The 22,760-nt window shown below is 39.6% G+C and overlaps 1 protein-coding gene across 1 annotated transcript in view; it reads right to left on the bottom strand.

Annotated features, from left to right (window-relative positions):
• LOC118796652 (receptor tyrosine-protein kinase erbB-4-like) overlaps window positions 1-22,760 on the bottom strand; it is a 600,895-nt gene that overhangs the window by 199,015 nt on the left and 379,120 nt on the right. Inside the window, exon 4 of the mRNA XM_036568052.1 lies at window positions 926-1,057. Coding sequence (XP_036423945.1) covers window positions 926-1,057 — 132 coding nt within the window. The remainder of the gene's footprint in view (window positions 1-925; window positions 1,058-22,760) is intronic.

The following is a 22,760-nucleotide window of genomic DNA, read 5'->3' on the forward strand; positions in this document are numbered from 1 at the left end:
TAAACCCCACACAAAAGGCTCATACAAAAGTGGCCATTCCTATGTTCCCCTGCAATCATTATGGACTGTCATTTGAGGCTAATTAGTTCCTATTTTCACATGGGAAACACATCAGTAAGTAGTCACTGTGCGGTGTCAGCATTTTGAGGCAATTTTCTGCCTCATATTTGCACAGCTGCTTTTCTTTCTGACTCTGTAAACACTAGTCAAAGACATTCGGTGCAGAGAGAGCTACCAGAGGGTGCTGATCAAGTGCTTAATGGAGGTGTTCTATGGCTGGGGGTTCAAAACGTACAAAAAATACTTTCCACCGTACTGAGCCTTTATTATATCATTATATTATGGACATAGATCAAAAAAGAAGTTCTTTAGTTGTGCACTAGAGCTATGAAGCTAATGCAGCCAAGTAATGGAAGCTTATAGCCACTTAGCCCTCAGCATGGTGCAAACTGCATGCCTAAATGACCATGCACCTGACTCAAACTGCTTCGTGTTGCTAAGAAGTCTTAAAAGACTTGTTTAGGTGGTTTCTGACTCTGTCAGGCACATTTTTATCTATAACAATGGACAAAAGTATGTAGCATAGTGGGAAACAGCACTGTGCTATGTACTTTCGGCCAGTTTCACAAATCATATAAACACATCTGTTTGAGATTACTAAAGCAATTCAGTGAAGATTCACAAATGCAGTTTGCATGATGCTAACTGGTGGCGAAAAACATTAGCCTTGTAGTTTCAGGTAAAAAACATAACCAGGCTTATTAACTATATTTCAGTGGAAAATCGCTTAAAATTTACTAGAAAAGCGCCATAAAAAGTCATGTTTGTACAGATTTTACAGTTTGTACAGTTTGTGCAGATACTAGCCTCCTATTGTCAAGGCGAGTTTATTAATAGCAGAGTAAATTATCTGTGCAGTACTCACAGGAGTTGCTGCTGTTGGACGGCACCACCAGATGATCGGGCCGGGCGTTCTTCACTATATCCTGCCAGTGGATGGTGTCAGCGTGGCACAGGAACTTATTCTGGTCCACATACACTCCTCCGTGCAGAATTTCTGGGGAGATGAAAGATAACAGAAAACATACACTCGTCACCCAGTGTGAAGGGATAGTTGTGAAGGTGCCACCTGAGACTGAGAAACATCTGAGGTGACCTCCAACTGTTGGATCAAGTAGAGCGTCTGCCAACAAAAAGAGAAGCAAACCACACACAGACTGGTGTGCATTCCTTTCTTTAAAGGGTGTTTCTGTGTCCTTCTGCCTGGTTTTAGGTTGAAGCTGCTGTGTTACACAAATTACACAATTTTAGCGCCATTTTAACCCTGATTTGCTCCATCTGACAGATTTTCACAATTGGGAGTGAATTTCCAGATCAGGAGTTTGATCAGATTGGTGCATATGATCTGGAAGTGTGACAGAGGAAAGACGTTTATGCTTATGTTTATTTGGTTTAGATTTAAAGGAGCAATCTCATAAATACATATTTCTGTAAATGTGCCAGCAGCCCCTGGGCAGGTACAAAAGACAAAAACCTGAGCACAATTCCTTAAAACATGAATGATACACACAGCAATAGAAGACAACATATGGAATTATCAGTCAAGTAAACCTCTAGCCTCCCAAAAAGCTTCCAAATGATTAGAGAACTGATGATTTTAAGTGTTTGATTTTTCTTGTTTGTGATCAACTTTTTATTGCATTTTATATTACGTTTAACAACCAGTGTGGGGAACGGTAAGGGGGAGGGGAAGGCAGGATTGTGACATACATTTTAGGAATACACACAAATCAAAAATAAAACAAAGACATTACATAAACAAATACACAACTGAACAACATCACATAATTTGATTGGAAACTAAAATTCTCGAACAGAGTCACATAAATTCTCCCAATTTCTTATTGCTGACTGGTTTGCTTTGTTAAGCTTTGCTGTAAGATTCCATCTGAACTATATTTTGAAAACTAGATATCCAGGATTTCATAGCTAAAAGCTGTGAGGCGATCCAAAGTTGCAAGACAGTTTTCTTTGTAGCTGTAAAACCTGCCATCAGCATCCTTCGCTGAATCGAAGAAAAGTGAAGGGTGGAGTCTTCATTTAAAAGACATAAATGTGGCGACAGTGGATCACTGAGATCAAGTACTTTAGATAATATATCTACTGTTTTATTAGTTTTATAAAATATCAGGTCCATATTTTTGCAACCTTCCCAGAACATATCGTTGCTGACCTCATTTTAAAGTACCTGTTGACCTTCACATTGTGTGTGAATTTCATGATGAATGGACCAAAATAAATGAACCAAAATGACATGGAAAGAGGTCTGGTTCCATTGACTTACATTAAAAGTAAAGTATGTTTTTTCCTTCTCCTGTAAAGTTGTCATTTTGGAGATACAAGGTTTTGCTCTGACAGCAGGGATACACATAAATGTACCAGAGGCAGAGTTACAAGTATGACAGGTATAACTAGAAATATGTTTAATTTGATAAATGTTTGATTTTTCTAACACAAAACGTTCACAAGTCCCATAGAGTGAGATAGAGGCAAGAGATGTAACTGAACAAGTGATACAGTCAGCAGGGTTAGCAGAGAGATAAAAGATGAAGAGACATGTAAGTGCAGTGATGGAAGAGCTGCTTGTTGAATACTGGCAAATATTTGAGTGCCTCTAGAACTTCAGTACCGTAATAACCAGAACCTCAAGGCACTCACGTTATAATTTCATGTCAGCTGCCAGTGAGAAATAAAGGCCTTCTCCAGCTCTTACTGCAGGATAGAATTATATTCACATTTTCCAACCACACATTCACCCACAGTTTGCGTTTTAGGCAAACATAAAAGCACAAACAAGTCCGGCCCAGTTGCAGCTTTGTTTGTGTCACATGGTAAGAACAACATTTGGGCTTTTGAGCCTTATTTATAGCCAAAACTCTTTGTTTGAGAGACCCTCTTTCAGCCTATGCATCTAGTGTGTGCGCCTTCACTAATGTAAGACAAGGCATTCTGTAAAATTGTGGGGTTAAGTCTGAGAGGCTCTTCAATTTTCAAATCTGTGATCTAACAAAAGCTGCAATTTCTGTAAAAATGCATTTTTTTTGTTCCTCATCAAAATGCTCAGTTATTTCAGTTATTTAATGTTATTTGATCACTTGATTTTAATGGCTCACTTTAACCATTCGGTGTCAGTCTTTCTGTTTCTATAGAACGCAATCTCTAGGTAACAGCGGCGCTTGGAGGCGAGGCTGCCCAAAGCCTGGCCTGATCTGACCTTTTCCTGCTTCCTCAGCTCCATATGATTGATACTCTGTCAAAGAGACTAGACAAATCCCACTCATATTGCTATTATTAATAACCTTAATCTTTTTGTGTTATTCTTGTTTTTGTTTTTTTTTTTTTCCTTCCGTCGGTCCTCTAAGGGACGGCCAGAGACAACAGATGCGAACAAAGAGGAAGAAATAATTACGTTCCCCATCGATGCCAAATCCGTCCCGGATTTGAAATGCCGGCGCCCAGGATGACAACACTAACAAGTTTGTAATTTCATATTTCATCTGCCGGGAGATGAGACGTGCTATCCTTTGCCCTAATATGCATCATACTGTCTCGCACAGATCACTGAATTTGGAGAGGAACCAATCTCTTGTTGTCCCCCTCCAAACCCCCGCCCCTCCCAAACCCCCCCCAGTGAGATGTCTCAGGTCGAACCCAGTGGACAACACGTTTCTCAGAAAAGCGTCCTGGGGGTTAATCCGCACTTCCGTGAAAAAAAAGGTGGGGGCTTTGGGGTGTAGAGCTTATGTCAGATTTGCATTATTTACTGGGTTGGAATTTTCTGCCGCTCCAGAAGGAGATTAGCTGCCTCGTGGTGAAACAGATGAGACATATTCATGACCGCAGGCTATCAGAAGCTGATAATAGTCCAACAAAAGGCTTGATTAAATTGTGCTCCATGGATGATTGGAAGCAGAGTTATTGTGTGTTCCCTCCTGCTCTCGGTGGGACATCCACAAAACCTGTCGCTCAACAGATAAATTCATTTCAGAGCTCCCACCGCCGCACAGGCTGGGAGTTTTGACCAGGAGCTCTGTCCGTTCTGTCAGGTAAGGAGAGGTTTGGGAGAAAGAAATGAAAACAGAAAACAACAAAAAATGACTGTATTTTTGTGAGACCCTTTGTGCAAGTTGGCTATATTGTTTTTTTGGTATTACTTGTTTACTTTATTGCACTTACATAAGCAACAATTTCACCCAGAATAAAACTCCCACAAGGCTATTAAAGTGATTCTGATGCAACACAGCACAGCAAAGAACTCTTCAACCAGTCACTCCAGTTTTACCAGGTCAAGTGAGGTCAGGTATGTCTAAATGTCTTTGTTTTATCCTCTCACTTTCTTTCTCCAGCTCCCTTGAAGGTGCAACCTGATCAAAGCACAGCTCAACACTGTGGAGTGAGTCCATGGCATCGTTGGTCAGCGGTCAATAAAGATGCATGTGACTGTATTCTCTCATCCTCTCATAGGAAGAACCACTGAGGAAGAACTCTCTAACAGCTTGAGGAAAAACCACTCATGACTCAAAAACTGAGAGAAACTAAGACTTAAAAGAAGAACGCAGACAGCCAGACGAGTATCAGTACATGATTTCCTGGTTCTTTGTTCCTCATGACACTGTGGGTTATCTAAGAGCTTGTATAGCAACAGAGATAGCTTACAGAACTGTGGGTGAACAAAGCGCTTCAAAGGCACGAGAGTGCAAACACTGATACTCACTGACAACAAGTAAACAGTCCACAATGCAGGGTGCGCCCGAGGAAGAAGAGACTGTCCATTTCATTACTATGCAGGCCTAGTGGGCATATTTGAGTGGTCACTCAGTTAAGGAGCAGAGACATGTACTCATTCGCAACTACTATTATTGTTTCTGTAATTGATTAGCCAGTTGGCTATTATTTAATCAAACCAATCAAACTTTAATGCCTTTTGGTTTCCCACACTTTGCTATCTTATTAAATTTCTTATTTCTGATAAGAACTTTTTTCTTGTAAGCTATAAAGAAAAATAGCCGAAGCCATATCGCCCCCTACACTTCCTGTAGTGCAAAGCAACAAGTCAGAATAACTGCGTGTGTCATATGAGCATTATTATAAAGTGCTTGGTAAGACTTTACTGTAGGACAGTGTTCATGAGGCTACATGAAACCTACATAAACCTACATAAACGTAATTCCAACACGGGTCATACAGGCTGCTTTAGTCACCTTTGGTGTCAGAGTTGTACGCAAAAATTTGTCAAATGACACGTTTTGTTGGTTTCCTAAGCAGAAATAGGTTAGATAGCATCAAAAGGGTTCTTCTATTGTTACAATGTCAAGCTTGTTACTATAGAAGAACCCTTTTTGGGGCTATATAGAACCATTTTCAAAAAGGTTCTGTATAGAACCATCTTCCCACATCAATCTGAAGAACACTTTTCACAATGCAAAAAACCCTTTAAACAAGCAAACGGTTCTTCAGCTGTTCATGGTTCTATATAGAACCATTTTCTTTGTTAAAGAACCCTTGAAGAACCCTAATTTGTGTGTTGGTTGCAGATAAGTTAAAATACGTTAAAATATATTAATATCTAGAATGTCTGGTGTCAAAAGTGGTGGTCAAGTTATTATTGAATATGTAATATTATCGAATTGGTTTCCGAACTTTTGAAAGGTAGTTTATGAGATGTGAGCAACAGCAAAGCAAAACAGATGCTGCTACCAATGTAACTATAAATAAATAAATAAATAAATACATACATACATACATAAATACATAAATAGAAGGTCAATGTACGTTGAAGTGAGGAATAAGTAGACGCCTTTTATCACCAGTATACTTGAGAAAAAAGAAAAAAAAGAGTATCATCTGAAAAGAAAAAAAAGGGAAAAAAAATAAATTAAAATCCATCCAACTTGTACTTCAATGTATAAACGACAGTTATTTCTCAGCTTTGCTAAGTGGACCTTATTTGAATCTTCTGTAAGGCTCTTCCAGAGCACCATCACTACTACTTTAGCAGAAGTTTTTACCTTTGCTGGTCGATTTTTAGTGTTAAAGGCCGTCAAGTCTTTTGCTGATTGTTTTTAAATGTAAAACTGGTCTAAATGGATAAAAGAGAAAAGCTTTCAATTAGTGCACTCAATAATCATCAGCTGCAGCAATCACAGGTCCACTGGGTGACACTCTCTCTCTCTCTCTCTCTCTCTCTCACACACACAAACACACACACACTTGCTTTAAATTAGAGCTCACCGGCTCTCCACACTTTCCCAAACACAGCAGAGGAGAAAAATAATCAGAAATGAAGGAAAGCAGAACAGATGTATGCAGGCTATCACAGCAAGGGCAAACGCAGGCTGTGTTTTAAATGACTGAATTACATTCGGCTCTGATAGATTGAGAACACCCCGCCATACACCGTGTGAAGAGAGAACACAGGTGTTCAATGACAAACTCAACTGACAGAGAAAATAAAGCAGAGCAGCACCAAGGATTACATTAATACTCATACACCGTCCACTTTATTAGAAACCCCCACCTCGTTCTTCCACTTAAAGGACACTTTCTGAGTCTCATCTACTTTGTAGGTTCACCTACAGGTGTACGATGAGAGACTGTAGCACCTCTGTTGCTGCTGTTTATCATTCATAATTGGTCCGTTTCTGACCACAGGTCTGCTGTCGTCCAGGTACTGTTGTTCAGGTGTCTGCTAGGTTGAGAGAGGTCCATCATCTAAATAATATCCAGCCTATTGTGCCTTTGTAGTCAGAAACCGACCACTGATGAAGGGCTTCAGGATGGAGAAAACAAACTGACACCAACAAACTGGAGCTACAAGGACGGGGTTTCCAATAAAGTGGCCACTGACTGATTTTAGACAATTTCCTGTACATTCTGTCCAGTTTTTTGAGGGTTCTGTGTTAAAGTCTGTGGAGGACAATGTATTGAAAGCCCACGAGTCCAATCAGTGTTGTGGTCAGATGCGAGACGTTGTTAGATGTTGTGCTCGTGAGCCGGAAGAGTCAGAATAAAACAAGGATCCATTTGGGTTTCGATTGAATATGCACACCGAGGTCGACCTCATGAGACATGAGACATAAACTCTCTCTTTCCTTTCTTCTCATTCTCTTGCTCTATCTCTCCACCTCTCTCTGATCCTTTCTCTCATACCCTTTTCTCTCTCTTTCTGCCTCCCTCCTCATTCTCACTCATTCTTTTGCTCTTTTTTCTCCTTTCTTCCCTTTCTTTTCTCACCCTTTCCCTCTCCCCCTCCACCTTTATCTCATACTTGTCTCTCTCTCCAGCTCTCTTTATCTTACTCACCCTCTCTCTTTTCACCTCTATCTTTCTCTCTGTCTCTCACACTCTTTTTCTTCCCTTTCTTTTGCTCACCTTTTCTCGCCCTCTCTCTCTCTCCACCTCTCTTTATCTTTCCCTTCTACTCTTCTCTCTCTTTCCACCTCTATTTTCTCTCTCTTTCTCTCTCTCTCTCTCTTTCACTCACCTTTATCGTTCTCTCCTACCCTCCCATCTCTCCCTGTCTCTCTCTCTGTCTCTCTCTCTCTCTCTCTCTCAAGCACCCAGATGCTGGTTATGGTGGTCCTGATAATAGAGACAGTTTGGCTCCCACTTTCTCCCCCCACCACTCCACAGCGCATCGGTACACTTAATGCTGCAGGTCCAGCTCTATTAGTCAGGTGCAGTAAAAGCCCCTAAAGCCCCTCAGAGAGAGAGACGGGGAGAGAGAGAGAGAGAGAGAGACGGAGAGGGAGAGAGAGAGAGAGAGAGAGAGAGAGAGAGAGAGAGAGAGAGAGAGAGAGAGAGAGAGAGACTCAAACACATGAAGAAGTACCTAAGATAAGTGTACACTTCCACTAAAGGACAGTGCTGTAAAAGGGTTCTTTGAAATGTTGCCATAGAGGAACCTCTTTCAGTTCCCTAAAGAAACTCTCAGCGGACGGATTTATACTCATTTAATTCTGCTGGTAGGAGAATTACGGCACGAACATTTAGCCATATTGGCCAGAGTGAGACGTCAGCCTGTGCAAACAGAGCTTTCAGTGTGTTACAGTGTTTCTATCACTATGTAAAAGATGTATAGGGCTTCCTTAAGAGGCCCTTTTCACATGAAACGGAGGTGTGTAAACACCGGGTAAAACAGGTTCCGCTGTTGCCTTACGGACAGTTATTAACCCTCAAAATACAGGCGTTTGTATCAACTCAGCTCACCACAGAAAGGTGTCCCACCGGCTGCACCAGGTCATCATGGTCCGCAGCGCCACTGCTCTGCACTGCACTGACGACCCTGGTTTTCTACACAAACACCAGCTCCAGAGAACAAACAACTATTCCCTGCTGAGCACTCGCTCTCTCAGATACCAACAGCTTTTGAGGGAGACAATGAAAACTGTTCCTCTGAAAGCGGCTGCAGCAACTTTAAAGCATGAACTGCATGTTAATGTTCGTCAGCAGCGCTGAGACGCAGACACAGAGGTTCTTTTCCTCCCTATGACAAAATTTATTCCTTTGTTAACTGCATAAACTCATTTTTCCTCTGCTCATCATCAGCTGACAAACCACTGAGATGAGGTTGTTTTTGCTTCAATCTCGGGAGTCAGCTGTGCACGCTCTACTCATCATCATTGTTACTGTCGTTGCTTTAGCGGAAGCAGTGTTACCCTGTAACGACCACCTCCAGCAGAAAAAATGCAGAAGTGTGAAAATGGCCTACTGCTGTGTGTGATATTTTGAGTGTATTTTTTTCCAAGTGAGCATGCAAACTCATTAAATTCAGTTCAGATCACAAATCACTCGCTACTGTTTTGTTTAATCAGAGTAAAAATAAAGCATGACTGACGTATCACAAATAGCTATTCGTGTGTTTTCTTGTTCAGAAATAAATAATTCCTGTTCCAAATAAAAACCTACAAATTTTCAGCTTCCTTACACTGTTAGCAATAAAGGTTCTGTGCAGCTACATTTTTACGGTACAAACCATGAAAATGTCCACTCAGGTACAACAGTGGGTTTAAGGTCCAACTGTGCACTTTAAATAAGTTTTTTTCATAATCAAATGTTTTAAAACAGAACAATAAACTAAAAAGCCTGGAGACGAGACGGGGTGTGTGGAGTCAGTACAGCTTACATATAATTTCAATGGAATATGGTACAGTTATGTTCCCTGACTAAAGGTACTGAGATGAACCCTTGAGGGTCCCACCCTAGTAACAAGAACGACACTGCCCCAGTGACAGTTCAGTACCTTCTGAGAGTGCAGATCACATTCTTTACACGTAAATGCAACAACAGTGCTGAGAAATCAAATTATTAACAGAGAAGAGCAGATAAAATGGAACAGGTATGTTTTTGTATCTGCTTTAAAGGGTTAAACAACATTTTTTGGCATTTCACTGAAAAAAACAGTATCTTGTCAAGTAAAATTATCTTAAATCTAGTCAATATATCCAATATTTCTCCAGTTGAGATCATCATAAGCTTATTTTAATATTATTTAACTTACTTCCAAATATTTTTTACTTGTTTTAAGTAATTTTATTAAATAAATTGGCAGATGATTTTGCTTGTTTTAAGAAATGTGCTTAAACAAGCTAAATTATCTGCCAGTATAGTGAGATAATTATACCTAATAAAACTCTTAAAACAGGTAAAAACTGCTTGGAAATAGGTTAAATGATCTTATAATAAGGCATAACCATCTCAAAATAGGAAATATTGGATATATCGACTAGAATTACTTGACAAGATACTACTTTTTGCAGTGCAGAGTTCGACAAAATGGTTCTATAACTATTAGATTTTTCATAGAACCATACATCCAAGCCAAGAACCATTCAAAAAGTATTTTTTTAAGTGTCAAACCTCATACAGGGTGTTATAAGGTAAAATAGTCCCTAAAGAAACTATTATTCAGATTTACCATCAGCAGCATTACATATAAAATTAATACACTACACAAAAAGCTTTTTAGATTGCATCATTCATTTTTACAACTGCTGCAAAACTGAGGATATAAAAACAGTTACTGTGCTTTTATCAAGAGTTTGGAAATCATCATTTAGGCAAAATCATCATTTAGGCAAAATATGCTCTTTATACCAAGAAAGACACAATGGGTGACCCCACAGCTGCTTTATGAAACCCTCTGCAAACTCCTGCATGCTTTGATTTGACCCAAATTGGGAGCTTTAGAAACGGAGGCTTTTTGTTGTATTGCTGTTTCTCTTCTTTTCTGAGTGAGAGCAGCTCAGAGAACTGCAGCCCTGGGGAGCAATAGCCAGTGTTAATATAATACTAATACCTCCCCCCAACGATACCCCCACTGCACTACAGCCAGCGAGCGAAGCTTATTCACCAGAGGAGCATAAATTAGCCGTGACTTCCCAGCATGCTCTCTGAATGCCTAATGCTCACCTGTCCAGAGCACGCACACACACACACACACAAGCAAAGTCAGTCGGAGTGCATAACATAAAATGCTCCGTTTTAGAGAAACATATAGAATCAGAATTGTTCACAGTGGTGGTTATAGGAACCAGACATCTGAAGAGTTTAAAAGCCTCAAAAAGCTCCTTTACAGAAAGTTACTAAATGAAATGGTTACAAAGATACTGTCTGGCATCTGAGATATGATTTACAATGGTTCTATGATACGCTTTTGGCCTAAAACTCAATTTTTAAAAGCAAGTCATGGCAGAGAGGTGCATGCAGGGTGCTGGAAGGCAAAACAGAATCCAAGGAAACAGATTTACCACTACTTTACCATTATCAACAGTACATAGTACATTGGAACCCTTGTTTCCTATCACCACCACTGTATCCAAGTCTGTAACTTTCTCTACAATGAACCATTTCACATTAAATCACTCTAAATGAGTTTGTTTACAACTCATCAGAAATTCTGAAAAACTGGTGGAATTCCCCTTAGACAATCTTTTCTAGAATTCCTTTGCCTGAATATTGTCTGAGAATTTTATTTTGGCCATAAAAGTGAGCACATACTCTATCGGTCATGATCACAATCGATTATAATTGATTCCAACATTCTAAAATTAATGCTGTTGAATCGCCACCGGAATGTTTACACTTTACTGGGAGGTCAGATTGGTCTCAGTGTAAGATCGAGCTGCTGAACCACAGAGGCATTCAGTATGGGCTGTTTTGTTCATGTTTACAGGGGCTGCTGATAATTCTGGAAGGCAATATGAGCTCGCTGGGAGAGACGCTCATTAATAATCTCGCCTGTAGTGCATGAGCGCCGCCTCGGTGATGTGCCAGTCACTGTCAGCCGTTTGGCAGAGCTGGTACGAGTACGGCAGAGCGTGGTGACATACACTGGGCGAGGAACGATGCACACCAGCCTGTGCCAACTTCCCCCTCTCCCGGCTAGACAAACATGTGATCCGCTCCCCATCCATCAAACTCAGACTTCATGTCATATATCTCTGCCTCCCAGTCCACGTTACCTAGGAGATCCCGCCTGAGAAAAGACAACACAGCAGGATGAGAGGAGGTGGGGAAACAAAGGGAGCAGGGTCGGAGGGAGGAAAAGAAGGGAGAAAATCAGCAATAACGCAGACCGCCTCCAGGCTGCTGGGGTGAGAGAAATAAACCCTTGAGGTCGGAGGTGTGTTTCAGCCACTCTGCGTAATCCCACCGATCTCCACTGTGCTTCATTGGTGTCTGAACGTTTTCTTGCTCATTTTGGGGGGCAACTGAACTGCAGGGCTGCAGGCTAGATTGACAGCTGCAACTCTGAGGTTTTATACGTGTTTATTTGTCGATTAGTACGAAAAATAGACATCACAGTATGTTGTTTGGATAGAGAGGCCAAAGATGGACATACAATACATCCTCTCAGCCTCAGACTGGACATGTGGTTTAGAGAAACTAAACCAGAACCAAGACAAAAACCTAATCTGGATGATTTTATACTCAAAAATTTGTGGCACAATCAGACTGGATGTTGATACCAGGTGTGAACACTGTGTGTGACCAATTGGCCTTTTCAAATATTGCTTCTATATTCAGTTGGATCTCACTTCCCCATGCAGCATCTTCCATCAATTTTTTCAAGTTTTCCAGATAATTTAACCATGTAGCATACAGCACAGTTAAATTACACCAATCAGGCATAACATTCTGCCCACCTCCTTGTTTCTACACTCATTGTCCATTTTATCAGCTCCACTTACTATATAGGTGCACTTTGTAGTTCTACAGTTACAGACTGTAGTCCATCTGTTTCTCTGCTTTGTTAGCCCCCTTTTACCCTGTTATTCAGTGGTCAGGACCCCCCTGGACCCCCACAGAGCAGGTACTATTTGGGTGGTGGCTCATTCTCAGCACTGCAGTAACACTGACGTGGTGGTGGTGTGTTTGTGTGTGTTGCGCTGGTCTGAGTGGATCAGACACAGCAGTGCTGCTGGAGTTTTTAAACACCTTAGTGTCACTGCTGGACTGAGAATAGTCCACCAACCAAAAATATCCAGCCAACAGCGTCCTGTGACCACTGATGAAGGACTAGAGGATGACCAACACAAACTGCAGCAGATGAGCTATCGTCTCTGACTTTACATCTATAAGGTGGACTGACAAGGTAGGAGAGTCTAATAGAGTGGACAGTGAGTGGACACAGTGTTTAAAAACTCCAGCAGCACTGCTGTGTCTGATCTACTCATACCAGCACAACACACACCAACACACCACCACCACATCAGTGTTACTGCAGTGCTGAGAATGATCCAGCACCCAAACAGTACCTGCTCTGTGAGGGTCCATGGGGGTCCTGACCACTGGAGAACAGGGTAAAAGGGGGCTAACAAAGTATGCAGAGAAACAGATGGACTACACGAAATGGATACAAATAAGCAGCCTTTGTTTATAATAATAATAGGGTAACACTTTATTTGGATGGTCCACTGTAGATGCTTTGTAAACGCTCAGTCTGTCTTTAAGTAACATTCAGCTAAATGCCTATTAAATGCAACTGAACTTCAAGTTCACTGTCAAAAAGTTTTTTAAATCCTATTCTATTATTCCTAACCTTAACCTCAACCTCAAGGCAAAACCTACACCTACTCCTAACCCTAACCATAATGTTGTTGATAATCAACTGAACATCCCCAGAAAGTTTGTTAATGATTTAAGTATCTGTAGAGCATCTATAGGAGACAATCCAAATAAAGTACGACCAAGTTTTGGCCTAAAGCATGCTTTTAAAATCCTTTCATTGCAGGCAGGAACATGCAGGGCTTTATAAGGCAAAACAGTACATAAAACAACTTCTTTCTCAGATTCACTGCTTTTTGACCATTATCAGCATTACATATAAAAACTGGTTGTTTTGGATTGTAAGTAAAATAGCTGCATTTATGCTGTACAGACTGTGACCCCTGGTTCCTTGTTTGTTTGACCGCACAGACTGTTATAAACGTTCTGAAGCCACACGGCTACGTTCATCTCATCTGATTAGGTGGTTCTCTGTTGCTGCCTGGGATGCATCAGGATGCTTTAGTGTTACAAAATGTGGTCATATGCAATTTATTTATGCAGCACTTCCTAAAATGAGAGTTGTCACAAATCAGCTTTACAGAAAATCTACTTCCAAGCTTCAACAGAGCATCGCCAAAGGCTACAATGGAGAGGAAAAGCCCCCTAAGAGCAAGATGAAGAAACCTTGAGAGGAACCAAGTTATATACACAAGTTACAAGGTGAAATCATGTTTTGTTGGTTTTCTATGTCAAAATTTATTAATAGCGCTTTTTACAAAAGGTGTCGTCACAAAGCAGCTTCATAGAAAATCCAGGTCCAAACATTAGTGAGCATCGCCAAGGATGACACTGGCAAAAAAAAAACTCCCTAAGAGCAAGAGGGAAGGGACCTTGAGAGGAGCCCGGACTAAAATGGGCAATCCATCCTCCTCTGGTCAACACTGGATGGCAAAACAATGACACACCAAGAGCAATATGAATAAGGAAAAAAGAACTGACAATGAATATACAATACTGAATAATGGAATTAAAAAAAGAAATAAGCCTGTCATTGGAGAGAAATATTCAAATAAGACAAAGGAAACCAATGACTACTGTCAGAAGCCGATCAGAGTTAAAAGAAGTATAAAAAAAAAAGAAATATAAATGATCTACATTATATACATGATCTGATTTTCACTTTGATGAATGATCTTAAATTGGATTAACTTAAATCCATGCAGACCAAAGCCTATCATGACTCCATGACTCAGTACAAGGTTAGAAATAAAGGTTCTGTTCAGGTACATTTTTCATTCATCAATGTCCAATGTAAATGTTCCCTCAAAGGTACAACAGTGGTTTTAAGGTCTGATTGTGAACCTTAAATAAGTTTTTCCAGGTGAAAAGTTCGTATTTGTACCTTTTCATAATCTAAAGTTTTAAAACAGAACAATAAAATAAAAGCCTGGAGTCGGGACGGTGTGTGTGGAGTCAGTACAGCTTAGAAAATATCATTTTGTTAGATTACAGTACAGTTATGTTCCCTGACTAAAGGTACAGAGATGTACCCTTGAGAGTCCCACCCCAGTGACAAGAGGGGTACTGCCTCAGTGACAGTCTAGTACTGTTTTTCCTGAGAGTGTATAGTGTGAGGCAGTGAACACCGTCTAGGACTGAATAGTTCTAGTCAGAGCAGGCACCAGTGTCATTAGGAGGGTCAATGGGGTATGCAGGCGAGGCTTTCTGCATAGTAGAGTGACTGGACATGCAGGAGGACCCACAGTGGCAGTCAGAGGCTCCTGATTGAAGTAGATAAAGTCGAAAAGGCTGGGCAGTTGTTCAGCTCCACAAAGAAACTACTATGCGTCCCTGACCACCTCCTGACCCTGTTCACACCCATACTTAACACTGTCCACTTATGATCAGATTACTTCAGACGCATGGCACTAATGTGCACTGACCTATGCGATCATTTTCTACACATCAGTTAAATGTAGGTTTAGACTAAATCAGTATGCTAGGTTACCAAGTCTTTTTAGGGTAGATTTAGGCTTAAACCAGCCTTACATGAGCTTCGCAACTCGCTACAGCCATGAGTTTCTCAGAGTGAACTCAAAGCATGTGATGCTACACTTATCTTACTCCATTACATTATGGCACAGATATTTTGGAGAAGACTTTTCTTCCTGACAGCCTTAAAGTTGTAGAAATACACTGAACAGGCTGTGGCTGGATACACAAGACTACAGCAGAACTGCATTAAAGGGCCCATATATCGTAAGAGCACAGTATTCCGTACACTTCAGCATTCCGTACACTTCAGTATTCCGTACACTTCAGTATTCCGTACACTTCAGCATTCTGTACACTTCAGTATTCCATTCACTTCAGTATTCTGTACACTTCAGTATTCTGTACACGTCAGTATTCCGTACACTTCAGTATTCCGTACACTTCAGTATTCCGTACACTTCAGTATTCCGTACACTTCAGTATTCCGTACACTTCAGTATTCCGTACACTTCAGTATTCTGTACACTTCAGTATTCCGTACACTTCAGTATTCCGTACACTTCAGTATTCCGTACACTTCAGTATTCTGTACACTTCAGTATTCTGTACACTTCAGTATTCCGTACACTTCAGTATTCTGTACACTTCAGTATTCCATACACTTCAGTATTCCATTCACTTCAGTATTCCGTACACTTCAGTATTCCGTACACTTCAGTATTCCGTACACTTCAGTATTCTGTACACTTCAGTATTCCGTACACTTCAGTATTCCGTACACTTCAGTATTCCATTCACTTCAGTATTCCGTACACTTCAGTATTCCATACACTTCAGTATTCCATTCACTTCAGTATTCCGTACACTTCAGTATTCTGTACACTTCAGTATTCTGTACACTTCAGTATTCTGTACACTTCAGTATTCTGTACACTTGAGTATTCCATTCACTTCAGTATTCCGTACACTTCAGTATTCCGTACACTTCAGTATTCCGTACACTTCAGTACTTTGTAAACTTCAGTATTCCGTACACTTCAGTGTTCCGTACAAGTTTGGACATGAAATCTGTGTAAATAGTGACCGTCGCCCAGTGCAACACGACAATGGCGGGTGGAGAAACATAGGGATGCGGATGTGAATGGGGTGGGGATCCTTTTACGGCCAGGAAAAATGCATTTTAGCACGTTTAAACATCACATTTAACACACCAACGAATATTAAACAATGGATCAGCACCATGAAACACAGTGTGTTTAATACTGAGATGTAAATCTAAGTTTACACCGTCAGCTAAGTTACATTAACAGACTCCTTTCAGCTGCACAGCTTCACAACACTGCCTCGGCTTTTTTTCCCATGGTAGCCTCTTTTGTTGCACATACTGCTTAAATTAATTCATTTTTTGAAAATGTATAATCAGTTAATGGCGATTTTTATGCAATTGGATTTCATAAAATTAGATCTTCATAAAACAGGAAAACACTGTATGACTGCTCCTTCTATGGAAGATGGTGTACGGAATACTGACAGCACAAACTGATGACAGATGACTTTTTCTTATTTCTTAAAAATAGTGGCCAAAATACAACCAATCAAAATGCATTTTTGTTACTAGGCAGGTTTTGCACAGTACAACCAATCATAACATCCTATTTGACTTTGGGTATTTCCGCAATAACTACAGAAACATGAGAAGCGCTGAAGCAGGAATAGGAATACTGCACTCTTATGCTAGAGGAAAAATCAAATTTCCCTCACTTTATTGACATAAAAAAAGTTCAAAGTAATATAGAAACATATCTAAGCTTCAAAATACACCATTCAATGCTGCAAAAACAGCCTGTTTCTGTGATGTCGCAAGCATCAGCTCATTCACATACATCCACCTATTCAGCCTACAGCAGTTTAACCCCACCCATTCATACTGAGTGTTTCAGCTCTGAGTGCTTTTTGAATGAGGCATAATACAGTTTAATTTCAGTAATTTCAGACACATAAAAAAAACAGCCTGTTTAATTCTAAGGGATAAAGAGAGGTGAATAAATTAGTCATGTAAAATTAATTATTACCATTTTTGCTACATAAAAACGCATAAATGTTGTCACAAGTGGACCTCAAGTGAGAAAATCAAACACAAGAAAAATGTAGGACATGGGCCCTTTAATATGGGCCCTATATTATTATACATCATTTTAAATAGCTCACATACCCCTATGTGACACATGTGGACATGCATTATCATGCCATTTAATTAACTGAGCCCTTCAACTCCAGGCTTATTGTTTAAATCAAATCAAATCAAATTTATTTGTATAGTGCTTTTTACAACTGATGTTGTCACAAAGCAGCTTTAACGTTGAGATTAATTGTTTAAAACTAACTGATCAACTAATGTGTAAAATAATAAGTAGATATGAGTGTTAAGACTGCACCCACATCAGGACACTTAGTGTTTAAAGGGTTAACGTCTCCTTAGTAAGCCACACAGCACGAGAGAGACAGACAGAGAGACATCTGTTAGATCCTGGCTAAATACAGCCACTTCAAATGACCACAGAAGAGCCGAGTCATAAGCTTACTCATCCAGTGCTTAAAATTACACAATAAAGTGTCCGTCTCCACGGCAGAACCATCACGGACGGCCACACGGACATTAACAGCGTCATAAACAAATTAAAGCCATAAACCCATCTGCGTTAGCTCCCATTTAAAAATGCAAAACAGTATGGTCACCCTGTCGCATGCTCGGCCGCAGGAATAAGACAAGAATATGACCATCTTTCCATTAATATCTCACCCAAGGTCAGGGGAGAAGTCCCCTCTCATAAATCTAGAGGAACAGAGGTGGCGTTTTTTAATGGTTCCACCACTTCAGTGGGAATAAAACACAGGCCGACTCCATTATACTGTAATGGCACTTTTTATGTATTTAACTACTGACCTGAAAAGAACAACTGCATTCATTTAACTGCAGTGAAGAGCTTTATGACGGGGGGATGGGAGGGGTGGGGTGTGTGCGTGTGTGTACTTGGGATTCTTGGACTGTGTGTGTGTGTGTGTGTGTGTGTGTGTGTGTGTGTGTGTGTTCTGGGACGGTCTCAAACACCCCAGGCGGGATGTAAATGCATTTTTAATGAGACAGTGGCGACACCGAAGCGTGAGTGCACAGTGTGTGCAGTGAACTGAAGGTGCTGATTAAACCGCATTGATTTTGGCAAATTAGAATTAATTATAATTGTTAGGTTGGCTTGACTTGTTCATCGTTGTATTATTCTACACCAGGTGTTGGCAACCCAAATGTAAAGAAGAGCCATTTTGTCCTTTTAATAAAAATCAAAGCACCTTGGACAACATTTCCATATCCATTGTACCACCCTGGGAGTAAATATGTCTCACTGTGTTAATGTCCAGTATGTGCTAATAGTGTAGGATAAGAAGCATAATATAAACGCAGACTTACTTTGCTCTGCTTTAAGCTTTAGCTCAGCTACAGCTGCTTTTCTCGCATCTCCGGCAGGAAACTTTTCCTCAAAAGTAGAACAGGTTCTTGTAAAATGTCTTTCAACGTTCGACTTTTTAAGTCAGCTTCTCATTCACCAGCTTTCTGTTCAAATAATATGTTGATTTTCTAAGTGAAAATAAGTGAACACATCTTCTACATTGAACCCACTTCTGCACATTTTATTCACCAAACTTAAAAACTTAACGTGGTACATTTAAGTCTGCTCGTATCACGTATTTTAATGCAGAAACTCAGCAACAAGTTATCTGATGGATGTTTCAAAATGTTTGCACACAACTTTTCACAAGACTGTAAATGCAGCTGTTATTCCTAGTTATGTTAATACTCAGTGTTGTAACTACCTCATACCACAACAGTGCAATACCTGCTCTCATGTAAATACAACAAATCTTCCTTATATGCTCTGTAAATATGCAGATATATATTCCTCTATTTCTACTCTCACATATATATCTTATCTCTGCCTAATTTTTGTCTATTTTTTAAACTTTTGTCTAGTAGTTTATTTCTGCCTAATTTATGTCTTTTTTTATTTCTGGCCAATTTATGCCTAATTTTGTATTTCTGCCTAATTTATGTCTAATTTATTTTTCAATTCTGCATAATTTATGTCTACTTTTTATTTCTGGCTAATTTATCTCTATTTTTTTATATCTGTGTAATTTATGTAATTTTTTAATGTCTATTTTTTTTTTCTTTCTGCCTAATTTATGTATGTTTATCTGCAATTATATGTCTTGCTGCTGTAACACTGCAATTTCCATGTGGGATCAATAAAGTCTTTCCTTCCTTCCTTCCTTCCAATTCAATGTGTTTTAAACGTTATTTCAAACTGCGTTAAAAAGAATCAAACAGAATCATATCCAACTGAATCACGATTGGATTTGAGATTTCACAATGTACTGAATCATCCTCTAAGGAATCATGTTCAAATCAAATCATCGTAAAGATTTACACTCTTAGTTCTGTATGATGAACAGTGGCAGGCAAACAGGGTTTAAATGCTGGAAAGATGCTCAAGTCTCAAATTCACGGGGACTAAGGCCTCTGTAGATGGAGCCTGACGCGCTGTTCACCTGCAGACAGTGGAGGGACAATGAGCATAATAACTCCTGAAAAGAAATGACAGCAGGAATATATATAACAGACAGGAGGAGCAGAGAAATAAATCTCGGCCCAATCCCACCAAGGTTGACGCAAACGTATAAAAAAAAGTAACAACAAATGAAAAATGGGGTGAGAAACAGGATCCATGGAGGGCAGTTTTTATTGGCAAATGTTATAAGGGAAAATGTCACAGTGACGGTATGAAATATAATCTGTATGAGGGCAGGGAATTACGGCGGAACGGCAGCGGAAGAGCCACAGAGATCCAGTAATGTTTTTACCAAGGGGTTTTCCAAAAGCAGAACACGCCTCTGTGCGTGTGTCACTGCATTAGTGTGTGTTGTGAAAATGACTGTACACTTATTGTTCCTCCATAACAAACAGAAGCACTGGGGCCTGTGGGGGCGTCACCCACAAACCCCCCCCTCCCCGTCCCCAGCCTCCACCGTGGCGGCTCCTCCGCGGTGGTAATTGCGTTTAAAGCCGGCTGATTAAATTTGGCCATCCTTCCCGCAATTGTTTCCTATGAATCTTTATGAAAAATGGCTCCGATTAAAGGATTACGGAATTATCTAGAGCAAGGAGCATCTGGGTATTTATTTGAAGGGCAAAAAAACAGAAAGAGAAAGCTGGTGTGAAGCGTCTGCGGCAGAGTAAGGATTCTCCTTTTGTCTCTAACTAGAGCTGGAACAATCTCTGAATCATCACAATATCTGAGCTGTCATGCTGAGTTAGTCAGGTAGTCAACTGCAGCGAAATGAAGATATTAACCCTTAGAAGTCCAGAGTATTGCCCGTGACATCAAAAGCGAGTTGTAATTTTAAGCAAGTTGATTTATATAGCATCTTTAATACACTGTGGTCATTCAAAGTGCTTTACAAATGATGAAATACAAAGATAATTCAAATTATTATTTAAAAAGTAACCAAATAAAGGAGAAGAGAAAAGAGAAAGATGATTAAAACATGATAAAAACAACTGATTTTAAAAGAGAAGAATCATTAAAATTAATAATCAGAACAAAATGAAATTAGAATAATAAAAGCACTGCTACAGGAGAGAAGAGCAGCAGAACTAACAGTGTTTTAAACTGAGCTGAAAGCTGCTCAAATAAAAACGTGTTAAGCCTGGATTTAAAATTGTCTAGTGTGTAGTAAAATAGCTATAATTTGCTGCTGTCGGAACAAAACCTCATATCTCCATTTTCGTTTTCCAGTTTTTGACATAATTTGAAAATGCCTGCTGGTCTTTACCTTGTGAGTAAATTTTATAATGAATGGTCAAAAAGAAACGACCCAAAATGACTTGTAAACTTGTAAAAAAAAAAAGGTCTGGTTCCATTGACTTACATTAAAAGTAAAATATGTTCTTTTCCTCCTCCTGTAAAGTTACCATTTTGGAGATATGAGGTTTTGTTCAAACAGCCGCGAATTACTGTTTTATAGTGATTACTTCTCACTCGTACCTCACTTAAAGAAGAAACTCTGTTGAAAGTGCAGATTCTAAACTTTCGGTCTGTACCTCAGCTGTGTTTGTGAGTTTCTTGCTTCACAGAAAGAAAAGCATGCTTCACATTTAAGCCACAAAGTTGAATTCAATCCTGTCGATACGAATGTGAGCTGTATGTAAAAGCACTTCACTACATTACTTTCACTCTTAGCGAAAAGGGTTCTATATAGTACCAAATTAAGGTTCTTTGGCTTGTACCAATAGTAGAATCCATCTTGGTGCTACACAGAAGCCTTTTCAAAAAGGTTCTATATAGATTCCTCTACAGCACATTCTCTATCACAATGCAACACAACGCTTTAGTCATGTAAAGGGTTCTTTGAGGGTTCATGGCTCCATATAGAACCATTTTCTTTACTAAATAACCCTGGAAGAACCACCTTTTTAAGTGTGTACTAATGCAATTATGCAGGACTTCCACAGATTTTTCCAATTTTTGGTATAATTACATCATTAAAACAAGGAAACAAAGTCAGAGTGGTTTGGTGTGAAATGGTCTGTTGCAGAGAAACTACCAAGTAAGAATTATTCACAGTGGTGGTGATAGGAACCAGATATCTGAAGAGTTTTACGCCACATCACAGATGAATGGTTATAAATTCACTGCCTTATACCCTGAGACATTGAGTGCGTTTACATGCACTTAAATCCGATAACTGCAGAAAATCAGATTTTTTCAGTAATCCGATCAACACGTTCACATGCACTTGAGTAATCAGTTAATGTGAAACTCTGAGTCTACATGAATCAGACAGCAATCAGATTTCTGCTTTGCAACCAGCCAACAGACTCACAGAAGATGACGTGATGTAAATGTAACGTAAACTTCATGCGGCACCTTTTTTTTATTTTTTAAACACTGCACCACTTTACTTGAAAATGTGAACATACATCCTTAACTCTGCCAAGCATCTATTGGGTTTCAGCATCACTCAAAAAGTGTTTTGCTGCCATCTTATTTCCAGTCAGTTTTCGCACATGAGCAGACTGAGAAATCCGAAAGAAATCAGAGTAAGAGTTTACAAACACTGAGACATCTGATTACTGAGCTAATTGGGTTCCTAGATCGGAGTATGGTGTTTACCTGACCATTTGAATAATCAGATAACCGCAAAAATCTAATTATGATCAAATTATTAGGTGCATGTAAACACACTCATTGTTTTACAATACACTTGAGATATGATTTTGTTCAAAAATGTATTTTTAAAAACAATATTTATGACGAGAGGTACATGCATAACGTAGTGAGGAACAGTAGTCCCAAAAGAAAACATATTTTTTCAGATTCATCAGTAATTTACCCTTATCAACAGCACATATTGTGGCTATCGGGACCAAACCTTGTATCATCACTTTTCAAAACCCTTTACAGGATGTTACATCTTCATGATGAACTGACCAACAGAGAAAGTCCAAAATTAATTTGGAAAAATTACTTGGAAAACAATCTGGTTACATTAACATCCATTCAAACATTTTTTGCTTTTCATGTAAAGTTACCATTTTGAAGATACAAGGTTGTTCCAACAGCAACAAAATACAAACTGATAAGACAGTTGCTGATTAACTG

The sequence above is a fragment of the Colossoma macropomum genome, unplaced genomic scaffold (genome assembly GCF_904425465.1).
Source record: "Colossoma macropomum unplaced genomic scaffold, Colossoma_macropomum, whole genome shotgun sequence".
Taxonomy (NCBI): domain Eukaryota; kingdom Metazoa; phylum Chordata; class Actinopteri; order Characiformes; family Serrasalmidae; genus Colossoma; species Colossoma macropomum.